Source organism: Leucoraja erinacea, unplaced genomic scaffold (assembly GCF_028641065.1).
Source record: "Leucoraja erinacea ecotype New England unplaced genomic scaffold, Leri_hhj_1 Leri_96S, whole genome shotgun sequence".
NCBI classification, from domain to species: domain Eukaryota; kingdom Metazoa; phylum Chordata; class Chondrichthyes; order Rajiformes; family Rajidae; genus Leucoraja; species Leucoraja erinaceus.
In genome coordinates this window covers 117,134-130,264 of record NW_026576916.1, presented here as the reverse complement: position 1 = coordinate 130,264, position 13,131 = coordinate 117,134, and the positions used below count along the sequence as shown (strand labels likewise).

The window sequence follows — 13,131 nt, the reverse complement described above, 5'->3', positions numbered from 1 at the left end:
TCCAGAGAACCGGCCTCCGCTGAGGCAGAGAATTCCACAGACTTCTGTGTTTCTCCCAGTCTTTTCTGAGACTTTGCACTACACACCACACAATCTTCCAAGTGTCTCTGAAAATCGTGTTCGGATAAACCCCATCGTATATCGAAAATATCGCAAGTCGAAATCGCGTTTAAAACATTGCGATCACGTGTGCGGGAGTGACGTGCAGCTCGCATGCTGTTGCCGAGTGTTTGCCCGTCGTAAAGCCAAAACATTGCAAGTCTTCTTCTACTTCGTGCGTTTGAGGCAGCAGAAGTCCGCAGCAGGGTGATGCCATCTGGTCGACATTTGTAGGTGCCCGCCCTAAAGAGGGCGCATGCTTCAAGTTGGTACCAACCTGCGGTGCTGCTGCTGCTGTCTCTGTTTGTTGTCGCTCGCCTGACTGAGGTCAATTGTCAGGGGTCACCGCGAGGAGGTCGACAACATGAGCCCCAGCGTCGAAGCACCGTAAATCGGGGAGCATCTGTGATGAAATTCTTGCTTGCTGCAGCTTCATGACCCTGACCCACGGTACGAGTTCATTCCAAGAGCTCTCCCGAGTTTGCCCTGATTCGAACTGTGAGATTTACGGTAATGGCCACTCGTCGGCACTCGGGGCTCTCGTGGACATTTTTCAACATGTTGAAAAATCTTCACGAGTCTTCCCGTGCTTACCTGCCGTTAGCGAGTCTTCCCGAGTACCCGCCGTTAGCGTTACGAGCCGCTAAGAGACGTCCCCGAGCTCCGACGTACCCGCTATGTTCATTCTCCGTGCTTACCATGAGTTTGATTTTTTTTTAAACTCAGGAGAGCTCTGGGAATGAACTCGTACCGTGGGACAGGGCCATTACGATCTTTAAACACAATGGGTGCAGGAGTAGGCCATTCGGCCCTTTGAGCCAGGATCGTGTAGATAATATATATATAGATGATATCTAATAAACAACAATTCAATAAATTGAGGTTGGGCAGGCTGGGACTTTATTGTTTGGAGTGCCGGAGGTTGAGGCGTGACCTTGGAGGTGTACAAGATCATGAGGAGAATAGGCTGGGTGAATGCACAGAGCATTTTACCCAGAGTAGGGGAATCAAGAACCAGAGGACATGTTGAAGAGAGGAGGGGATGATCAGCCATGATCACAATGAATGGCGGTGCAGGCTCGGAGGGCCAAATGGTCCACTCCTGCACCTATTGTCTATGTTTCTATGTGAAAGATTTAATAGGAACCTGAGGGGGAAGGTTTTCTCATAGAGAGTAGTGGGTGTATGGATCGAGCTGCCAGAGGACGTAGTTGATGCAGGTCCCATAAAAACATTTATAAGACTTTGGACAGGCATGAATAGGAGAGGTTTAGAGGGATATATGGGCCACACACAGGCAGGTGGGACTAGTGTAGATGGGGCAAGATAGACACAAAAAGCTGGAGTAACTCAGCGGGTCGGACTGCATCGCTGGAGAAAAGGAATAGGTAATGTTTCATAGAAACATAGAAACATAGAAATTAGGTGCAGGAGTAGGCCATTCGGCCCTTCGAGCCTGCACCGCCATTTAATATGATCATGGCTGATCATCCAACTCAGTATCCCGTACCTGCCTTTTCTCCATACCCTCTGATCCCCTTGGCCACAAGGGCCACATCTAACTCCCTCTTAAATATAGCCAATGAACTGGCCTCAACTACCCTCTGTGGCAGAGAGTTCCACAGATTCACCACTCTCTGTGTGAAAAAGGTTCTCCTCATCTCGGTTTTAAAGGATTTCCCCCTTATCCTTAAGCTGTGACCCCTTGTCCTGGACTTCCCCAACATCGGAAACAATCTTCCTGCATCTAGCCTGTCCAACCCCTTAAGAATTTTGTAAGTTTCTATAAGATCCCCTCCCAATCTCCTAAACTCTAGAGAGTATAAACCAAGTCTATCCAGTCTTTCTTCATAAGACAGTCCTGACATCCCAGGAATCAGTCTGGTGAACCTTCTCTGCACTCCCTCTATGGCAATAAGTCCTTCCTCAGATTTGGAGACCAAAACTGCACGCAATACTCCAGGTGTGGTCTCACCAAGACCCTATACAACTGCAGTAGAACCTCCCTGCTCCTATACTCAAATCCTCTTGCTATGAAGGCCAACATGCCATTCGCTTTCTTTACTGCCTGCTGCACCTGCATGCCTACCTTCAATGACTGGTGTACCATGACACCCAGGTCTCGCTGCATCTCCCCGTTTCCCAATCGGCCACCGTTTAGATAATAATCTGCTTTCCCGTTTTTGCCACCAAAATGGATAACCTCACATTTATCCACATTAAACTGCATCTGCCAAACATTTGCCCACTCACCCAGCCTATCCAAGTCACCTTGCAGTCTCCTAGCATCCTCCTCACTGTTTCGGGTCGAGACACATCTTCATACCCTTGCTCGGTTGATGGGGCATCTTGGTCAGCGTGGACAAGTTAGACAATAGACAATAGGTGCAGGAGGAGGCCATTCGGCCCTTCGAGCCAGCACCGCCATTCAATGTGATCATGGCTGATCATCCCCAATCAGGACCCCGTTCCTGCCTTCTCCCCGTATCCCCTGGCTCCGCTATATTTAAGAGCCCTACCGGCCTCTACCGCCCTCTGAGGCAGAGAATCCCTCCACAGACTCACAATCCTCTGTGAGGAAAAGTGTTTCATCGTCTCTGTTCTAAATGGCTTACCCCTTATTCTTAAACTGTGACCCCTGGTTCTGGACTCCCCCCAACATTGGGAACATGTTTCCTGCCTCTAGAGTGTCCAAACCCTTAATAATCTTATATGTTTCAGTAAGATCCCCTCTCATCCTTCTAAACTCCAGAGTGTACAAGCCCAGCCGCTCCATTCTCTCAGCATATGACAGTCCCGCCATCCCGGGCTTGTTGTTGATCTGTCTACATACAGGTTTTGTCTCCCTGTGGTTGCAATGTTGTCATTTTGCTTTCAGATATCTGTGGTGTGGAATGGGAACTTGATCAGCCTGCTGCGGAGTCTCTTTGCCATCGGGCTGGATGCCAACAACCCGGTCCTTCGGTCCGTGGAGACCGAGGTGCACTGGCGGCTGAGGCGGCTCACCTTTAGAAACCTCACCTCGCTCGTCGACTTCTACACCGGCCTTGCACGGACGGAGCAGCAGAAGTTGCTGCTGAGCGACCTGGTCAAGCACGTGGAGCTGCGGTGGGCGGAGATTGTCGACGCAAAGGCCGTGGCCTTGCTAATGATCAAACTCGGACACCTGTCCAGCACGCTGATGGACAAACTGGAGGACAAGGTACGTGTAGGAAAGAGACGCCAATGCTTTATTTTCAAAATTGAAGTTAGTGCAGTGACACGTTTTCATATTGTTTCAAGGATTCTTTCCTTTAGGATAGAAAATAGAATAGAATGCCTTTTATTGTCATTCAAACAGCTTGGTTTGAACGAAATTGCATTTCTACAGTCTTAACATTACAAAAAAAAAAACGAGACCCACATTTACACAATTTATACAAACATCATTTTAGGAGCAAAGAGGTCCTTCTGCAGTTGTACAGAGCCCTAGTGAGACCACACCTGGAGTATTGTGTGCAGTTTTGGTTCCCTAATTTGAGGAAGGACATTCTTGCTATTGAGGGAGTGCAGCGTAGGTTTATACGGTTAATTCCCGAGATGGCAGGACTGTCATATGCTGAGAGAATGGAGCAGCTGGGCTTGTACATTCTGGAGTTTAGAAGGATGAGTGGATATCTCATTGAAACATATAAGATTGTTAAGGGCTTGGACATGCTAGAGGCAGGAAATATGTTCCCGATGTTTGGGAAGTCCAGAACCAGGGGCCACAGTTTAAGAATAAGGAGTAAGCCATTTATAACGGAGACGAGGAAACACTTTTTCTCACAGAGAGTGGTGAGTCTGTGGAATTCTCTGCCTCAGAGTGCGGTGGAGACCGGTTCTCTGGATACTTTCAAGAGAGAGCTAGATAGGGCTCTTAAAGATAGCGGAGTCAGGGGATATGGGGAGAAGGCAGGAACGGGGTACTGATTGGGGATGATCAGCCATGATCACATTGAATGGCGGTGCTGGCTCGAAGGGCCGAATAGGCCTACTCCTGCACCTATTGTCTATTGTCTAGTGTCATCCATCACAGTGAATCTCCAACACCTCCTCACTGTGATGGAAGGCAAAGTCTTATCTCTTCCCTTTGTTTTTCTGCCGCGGTCCAACTGCAGGGTCGAGGCGAGCTGGGGCTCACGATGTTAAAGCCCCCGGCGGGCGATGGCAATTCCCGCGGCCGTTAAAGCCGCGCCAGGCGATGTTAGGCCCCGCTCCGAGTCCTTTAAACCCCGCGATTCGGGCGGGAGAAGTTGCCGCTGTGTGAGCTCCGAAAAGCGGTCTCCCACCAGGGACCTGCGAGCTCCCGATGTTCCCGTCCACCGGGTCACTGTGATTGAAGACAGGGGGTCAGGAGATAATCAAAAGGCACGCATGAGCTCTCCACGTGACATTCAATGCCGTCCAAAAGAGAAATCTTCCAAACCTAGTCTCATGATTAATAGTTTCTTTATTGTAGTGGTAAAATCAGTACGATATTCAATACGATCCCCTTTCTAAACTCCGGAGTATACAAGCACTGCCACTCCATTCTCTCAGCATATGGCAGTCCCGTCATCCCGGGTCTGAAGAAGGGTTTCGACCCGAAACGTTGCCTATTTCCTTCGCTCCAAAGATGCTGCCTCACCCGCTGAGTTTCTCCAGTATTTTTGTCCGTCTAAGATATTTATCCAAACTTCTTCTTGTATAAGTACATTTTACAAGATACAAGATACATTTATTTGTCAGACGTACCAACTGGTACAGTGAAATGTGTGGCCGCATTTTGATCTTACTCATAGTCAAACTGAGGTCAAGAGCTGTGACCATGCCCCCATGCTTCTTCAAACTACTAGCGAGTCTGCGCCGGAATCCCAGCCGCAAACACGCCTCCGACTACGTATAAATCCCACCCCTATAATTACAGGCAGGTAAATGTAAAGGTAACTGGCTATGGTTATAACTTACTGAGTTAAGCTAAATGGCTGCTGCAGGTAGGCACAAAATGCTGGAGTAACTCAGCGGGACAGGCAGCAACTCTGGAGAAAAGGAAAGGGTGACGTTTCGGGTCGAGGCCCTTCTGAAGAAGCATTCGCCAGCATTTTGTATCCATCCCGGAATATAAGGTATACAAGAACCGCACAGTGTACGTGGAACTCAACTCAAGCATAGCCGGCATCCATGCACACTGGCGCAGCTGGGATAGGTCATCAGTGACAGGAGCAGAATGAGGCCATTTGGCCCATCAAGTCTACTCCGCCATTCAATCATGGCTGATCGGTCGTCCTCTCCTATCCCTATTCCCCATGCCTTCTCCCCATAACTCCCCGACACACTGTTACTCCAGCACTTTGTGCCCTATTGCTCAAGATACAAGATACAAGATACCATTTAATTGTCATTTGGACCCCTTGAGGTCCAAACGAAATGCCGTTTCTGCAGCCATACATTACAAACAAATAGACCCAAGACACAACATAATTTACATAAACATCCATCACATCGCTGTGATGGAACGCCAAAAAAACTTATCTCTCCACTGCACTCTCCCCCCCCCGATGTCAGAGTCAAAGTCATAGCCCCCGGCTGGCGATGTCGATTGTCCCGCGGCCATTAAAGCCGCGCCGGGTGGTGCGAGGTCGCACACCGGGTCTTGGTGTTAGAGCCCCCGGCGTGCGCTCGCAGAGTCCCGTGGCCATTCCAAGCGGGGCAGTGATGTAGGCCCCGCTCCAGGAGCTCTTCAACCCCGCAACTCGGGCGGGAGAAGTCGGCATTGCGAGAGCCCTGAAAAGCGGTCTCCCTCCGGGGACCCGCGGGCTCCCGGTGCCGCCGTCCACCAAACCTGCAGTTGAAGCCTCCGACTCTCCGTAGGTCGGGCCGCAGCAGCAGCAGCAGCGCTCCCACCACCGCTCCACCCGCTCCGGACTCGGCCAGCCCCACGACGGTGAGGTGAGTCGGCACCAGAGTCCCCGGCTTCTTCTGTTGCAGCCCCAACGATAACGGAGACCCGACGAGAAAAGGTCGGGTCTCCCGTGCAGGGAGAGATTTAAAAAGTTCCCCCCCCCCCTCCCACCCCCCCCCCCCCCCCCCACACACACATACCCCAACAAAAAATAACAAAAACTACATAAAAACATAGACAGAAAATAATAAAAACGCGGACGGGCTGCAGAGGCCGCTGCTGACGAGAGTCGCGCCGCCTACCGGATTGTGGTTAGCGTTGAGGCTAGTGTAGCTGGGACATTGTTGGCCAGTGTGGGCGTGTTGGGCCGAAGGGCCTGTTTCCACACTATCATTCTATGAGCCTATGACACTGAGGGTTAGGTTCATTATTGTCACCTGTAAAGCGGTACTGTGAAAAGCTTTGCTTTGCATGCCATCTAATCAATGCAGATACCACCACACATAAATATAATCAAGCCAAACTCAAATACAATCGAAGAGCAAAGGTGGCGCAGCGGTAGAGTTGCTGTCTCACAGCGCCAGAGAACGGGGTTCTATCCTGACTACAGGTGCTGTCTGTACGGAGTTTGCACCTTCTCCCCATGATCTGCGCGGGTTTTCTCCTGGATAGACAATAGGTACAGGAGTAGGCCATTCGGCCCATCGAGCCAGTACCGCCATTCAATGTGCTCACGGCTGATCATCCACAATCAGTACCCTGTTCCTGCCTTCTCCCCATATCCCCTGACTCCGCTATCTTCAAGAGCCCTCTCTAACTCTCTCTTGAAAGTATCCAGAGAACCGGCCTCCACCAGTTCCAAGCACTGAAACATAAAATGGCAAATATACATTTGAGGCAGAGAATTCCACGGACTCACAACACTCTGTGTGGAAAAACTGTTTCCTCGTCTCCGTTCTAAACGGCTTACCCTTATTCGTAAACTGTGGCCCCTGGTTCTGGACTCCCCCAACATCGGGAACATGTTTCCTGCCTCTAGTGTGTCCAAACCCTTAACAATCTTATATGTTTCAATGAGATAACCTCTCATCCTTCTAAACTCCAGAGTGTACAAGCCCAGCTGCTCCATTCTCTCAGCATATGACAGACCCGCCATCCCGGGAATTAACCTTGTAAACCTGCGCTGCACTCCCTCAATAGCAAGAATGTCCTTCCTCAAATTAGGGGACCAAAAATGCACACAATAGTCCAGGTGTGGTCTCACTAGGGCTCTGTACAACTGCAGAAGGATCTCTCTGCTCCTATATTCAATTCCTCTTGTTATAAAGGCCAACAAGCCATTCGTTTTCTTCACTGCCTGCTGTACGTGCATGCTTACTTTCATAGACTGATGATCAAGGGCTGAATGGCCTAATTCTACTCCTATAACTTGTGACCTTGTGCCACCCGAGTCTACGCAGAATATGTCCTTTCACTGCACGTGTATATTTGCCATTTTATGTTTCAGTGCTTGGAACTGGCTGAGAACTTCACTCCCGATGACACAAGGAAAGTGATGCTGGCCTTGGCCATACAGAGTCGCCGCTCCGTCCCCCTGCTCCGTGCCCTCTCCTACCACTTCATGCAAAAGCACCTGGACCTGAAGACCAGCGTACTGATTGACATGGCGTTTGCTTATGGTGGGTGCAGCACCTAAACTCAACTTGGGCCGTCACGGTGGCGCAGCGGTAGAGTTGCTGCCTTACAGCGCTTGCAGCGTCGGAGACCCGGGGTTCGATCCCGACTACAAGCGCTTGTCTGTACGGAGTCTGTACGTTCTCCCCGCGACCTGCGTGGGTTTTCTCCGAGATCTTCGGTTTCCCCCCCCACACTCCAAAGACGCGCAGGTTTGTAGGTTAATTAGCTTGGTAAATGTATAAATTGTCCCTAGTGTGTGTAGGATAGTGTTAGTGTGCGGGGATCGCTGGGCGGCGCGGACCCGGTGGGCCGAAGGGCCTGTTTCCGCGTTGCATCTCTACAATAAAAATAAATAGATGAATAATTTAAAAGGGATGGATTAAAATAAATAAATAGACCACCTACGAGGGAAATGTCCCTTATGAGGCTAAAGATAATGCACAAAATACTGGAGTAATTCGGCGGGTAAGACAGCATCTCTGGAGAAAAGGAATTGGTGACGTTTTGGTTTGAGTGAGAGTCAGGGGAGAGGGAAACAGGACATGGAGACGGTGATGTAGAGAGTTAGAGAACAAATGAATGAAGGATGCCGGTGATAAAGGAAACAGGCCGTTGTTAGCTGTGTGCTAGGTGAAAACGAGTTACAGACAATGAGACTCAACAAGGCGACTTTGAAACTATCGAGCCGAAACGACGCCAATTCTCGACCCAAATGGACGCCAATTCTTTCTCTCCATAGATGCTGTCTCACCCGCTGAGTTACTCCAGCATTTTGTGTCTACCATCCACAGATTCACTGCCCTCTAGCTAAAGAAATTCCTCCTGATCACTTTTCTAAATGTCCATCCTTTAATTCTGAGGCTGTGCCCTCTGGTCCTAGACTCTCCCACCAGTGGAAACATCCTCTCCACATCCACTCTATCCAGGCCTTTCACTATTCGGAGCAGACCGTACATAAATTGTAGTCAGAAGTCATGGCCTAGAACTTGTTCTGCATAGGGGCCGGGACGCATATCTGTGAGCGGATGGCGGGCCACATCTATCACGTGTTCACATTGGATCCCGTCCCCATCCTGCCCCGGTTGGCAGGCATCAAATCACGTGTTTGCAGAAGACAGATAAAAATGCTGGAGGAACTCAGCGGGTGAGGCATCATCTATGGAGCGAAGGAATAGGTGACGTTTCGGGTTGAGACCCTTCTTCAGACTGATGTGGGGGTGGGGGTGGTGGGGGGGAAGAAGAAAGGAAGAGGCGGAGACAGTGGGCTGTGGGGGAGCTGGGAAGGGGAGGGGAAGGAAGGAGAAAGCAGGGACTACCTGAAATTGGAGAAGTCAATGTTCATACCGCTGGGGTGTAAACTACCCAAGCGAAATATGAGTTGCTGCTCCTCCAATTTGCGGTGGGACTCACTCTGGCCACGGAGGAGGCCCAGGACAAAGGTCGGATTGGGAATGGGAGGGGGAGTTGAAGTGCTGGGCCACCGGGAGATCAGGTTGGTTAGTGCGAACCGAGCGGAGGTGTTGGGCGAAGCGATCGCCAAGCCTGCGCTTGGTCTCACCGATGTAGAGCAGCTGACACCTAGAGCAGCGGATGCAATAGATGAGGTTGGAGGAGGTGCAGGTGAACCTCTGCCTCACCAGGAACGACTGCTTGGGTCCTTGGATGGAGTCAAGGGGGGAGGTAAAGCGACAAGTGTAGCATTTCCTGCAGTCGCAAGGGAAAGTACCAGGGAAGGGGGTGGTTTGGGTGGGAAGGGACGAATTGACCAGGGAGTTACGGAGGGAGTGGAGAGCCGAAAGGGGAGGAGATGGGAAGATGTGGCCAGCGGTGGGATCCCGAAAATGTCGGAAGATTATCTGTTGAAATAAATTTGTTTTCAGATACAGCATGGAAACATGCCCTTCGGCCCACTGAGTCACTGCCGACCACAATCACCCCGTACACTAGTTCTATCGTAGACACTCATTTAGTTTAGAGATACAGCACGTTTTGAGATACAGCACATTGGCCCACCGAGTCTGCACCTGATTGGGGCTGATCAGCCATGATCACATTGAATGGCAGTGCTGGCTCGAAGGGCCGAATGACCTACTCCTGCATCTATTATCTATTGTCCATTGACCAGTGATCCCCGCACACTAACACTACCCCTCACACTCGGGCCAATTTACTTTTATACCAAGCCAATTAACCTACAAACCTGCACGTCTTTGGAGTGTGGGAGGAAACCTGAGATCTCGGAGAAAACCCACGCAGGTCACGGGGAGAACGTGCAAACTCCGTAGTCGGGATCGAACCCGGGTCTCTGGCGCTGTGAGGCAGCAACTCTACCACTGCTCCACTGTGCCACCCTCAAAATGTTCATCCCATATACCCCCTGTCCCACTGTACGTGTTTATTCCAAGAGCTCTCCCGAGTTTGCCCTGATTCGAACTGGGAGATTTACGGTAATGGCCACTCGTCGGTACTCGGGGCTCTCGTGGACATTTTTCAACATGTTGAAAAATCTTCACAAGTCTTCACGAGCTTACCTGCCGTTAGCGAGTCTTCCCGAGTACCTGCCGTTAGCGTTACGAGCCGCTAAGAGACGTCCCCGAGCTCCGACGTACCCGCTGCGTTCATTCTCCGTGCTTACCACGAGTTTGATTATTTTTTAAACTCTTGACTGAACTCGCACCGTGGGACAAGGGCTTTAATTTTATATACTTCCGCTCGATCAAATACCTCCACCTCCAACGTTCCAGAGAAAACAATCCAAATGTATAGACCGAGAAGACGTCTGCATGCCAAACCGTAATTGTTGATTCAGCGATTACAGCGGGTGAATTGAGTTTAATGCTAGCATCCGATATTCCCACAGGAAAGCTGAACTTCCAGCAGACGCAGGTATTCCAGCGGCTGGCCTCCGAGCTGCTCCCCAGGGTCCCGGAGCTGAGTTCGCTCGACGTCATGCGATGCACAAAGTCTTTTGCCTACCTGAAGTGGCTCAATCTACCTTTGTTTGAAGCTCTTGCACAGGTGACGTTGCAATCATTAACCTGCAGCTTGCTCTGTGGAGCTGTGAGCGACACTAAATGCCTGGGTAACTCAGCGGTCCAGAACGTGGATCAATGAATCTGATTGTCCTCCTCATTAATTGTTATCTTTGTATGCTTTGTCGTCGCCTTTCCCGAGCTAACAGTGACTTGTTCTACGTCTTCCTTGAGTTTTGTCCCCTTTGATGTCTCCTTTTCACACCTTGCCACCTTCACAGCAGGCAGTGAAGAAGGCGAATGGCATGTTGGCCTTCATAACAAGGGGAGTCGAGTATAGGAGCAAAGAGGTCCTTCTGCAGTTGTACAGGGCCCTAGTGAGACCACACCTGGAGTATTGTGTGCAGTTTTGGTCTCTTTTTCAGAGAGTGGTGAATCCGTGGAATTCTCTGTCTCAGAGGGCGGTGGAGGCAGGTTCTCTGGATAATTTCAAGAGAGAGCTAGATAGGGCTCTTAAAAATAGCGCAGTCAGGGGATATGGGGGATATGGGGTACTGATTGGGGATGATCAGCCATGATCGCATTGAATGGCGGTGCTGGCTCAAATGGCCTACTCCTGCACCTATTGTCTATTGTCTGACCAAGGTGCCCCATCTACACTAGTTGCCCCGACCAACACTTGCCACAAATCCCTCTAACCTTTCCACCATGTCTTTAAGAAACCCTACAGTTAGAACATTTGAACATGAGAGGGTTATTCACAGACGTGCAGATCAGGGGCTGGATTCTGATGAATACAATTGGTTTTGGAGAGGATACTGGGTTTCTACAAATAAAGATGCACAGAATAGTAGATTTTTGGATGCTGTTATTGTTCAAATGGTTGATTAACAGAATACCATGTGTTTAAGAAGGAACTGCAGATGCTGGAAAATCGAAGGTAGACAAAAGTGCTGGAGAAACTCAGCGGGTGCAGCAGCATCTATGGAGCGAAGGAAATAGGCAACGTTTCGGGCCGAAACCCTTCTTCAGACTCCAGTACATTTGTCTAGCAGAATATCATATCTGAAAGTGAGTTATGGAGTCAGAACAGTGATACAGCATGGAACCAGGCCCTTCGGCCCAACTTGTCCATACTGACCAAGAAGTTCCATCTACATGAGTCCCAGCTTCCCGTGTTTGGCCCATCTTTAGAGGGAGATGGGCCAAACACTTATTTTGTTTCACTTATTTATGAACAACTAATGATGAACAGAGACCGGTATACCAGAACCAAACACAGTCAGTCAATGAGAAAAAATATCTACAAATCCAGAATCAACTAATTTACCCCCTGGGTATTAGAAATTTACCCCAGGATGGGAAATTTGCTCTAAACCTTTCCTATCCTGTTCCCACCCAACCATCTTTTAAATGTTGTTATTGTTCCTGCCTCAATTAACTTGTCTGGCAGCTTGGTCCATGTACCCAACGCCCTCTGTGTGAAGAAAATTGCCCCTCAGGTTCCTATCAGCAAAATCTACCTGTTTTTAATTGAAAACCGAACACCCAAGGTGATTAAATACAATTCTCAATACATTAGTCGGTCTCTGAAGTCTGAAGAAGGTAGACAAAAGGTTCAAATTATTTGTTGCATGTGACAGCTAGTGGGGTGGAAGGTGAGGACTAGGGAGACTCTGCCCTTGTTCCGAGTGGGGGGGGGATGGGGAGAGAGAGCAGTGTTGCGGGGTATTGAAGAGACCCTGGTGAGAGCCTCATCTATAGCTGGGGAGGGGAACCCCCGTTCCCTGAAGAATGAGGTAGACATAAGGTTGACAAAAGTGCTGGAGAAACTCAGCGGGGGGAGGCAGCATCTATGGAGCGAAGGAATGGGTGACTTTTCGGGTCGAGACCCTTCTTCAGACTCTGGGGTCTTGACCCGAAACGTCACCTATTCCTTCGCTCCGTAGATGCTCCCCCCCCCCCCCCCCGCTGAGTTTCTCCAGCATTTTTGTCTACCTTCGATTTTTCCAGCATCTGCAGTTCTTTCTTAAACTCGGTCTGAAGAAAGTTTCTCGACCTGAAACGTCACCTATTCCTTTTCTCCGGAGATGCGGCCTGGCCCTCTGAGTTACTCCAGCTTTTTTGTGCCTTGTCTTCTGTTTTGTTTTTTTTTGTGCACTGCTCTGGGGAACAGGATATGGTGCAGATAATTGAACGTGTTGTGTTATCTTGTCTAGTATGTACACGAGCACTGTGGCAAGATGTCGGAGGTACAACTCTGCAACATCATCATGGCCTTTGCCCGTCTCAACTATCAACCAGCCACTGGAGAGGCCTTCTTTGCTCAGGTAAGGATGCTGATCGCACACGCATCTTAGATTGATGTCCACAATGACTCAGCGGTATCATTGTTTAGTTTATTGCATACCGAGGTAGAGTGAAAAGCTTTTTGTTGCGTCAGTTAAACCCTTTAACTTAAACCCCTGTCCCACGGGACGA

At 49.7% G+C, this 13,131-nt stretch overlaps 1 protein-coding gene across 1 annotated transcript in view; it reads left to right on the top strand.

Moving 5' to 3' along the window:
• The window catches only part of tbrg4 (transforming growth factor beta regulator 4), a 54,662-nt gene that overhangs the window by 7,168 nt on the left and 34,363 nt on the right, over window positions 1–13,131 (top strand). The window contains exons 3-6 of the mRNA XM_055631940.1: window positions 2,978–3,301; window positions 7,509–7,680; window positions 10,539–10,696; window positions 12,870–12,980. Of these exons, the coding sequence (XP_055487915.1) occupies window positions 2,978–3,301; window positions 7,509–7,680; window positions 10,539–10,696; window positions 12,870–12,980 (765 nt within the window). The remainder of the gene's footprint in view (window positions 1–2,977; window positions 3,302–7,508; window positions 7,681–10,538; window positions 10,697–12,869; window positions 12,981–13,131) is intronic.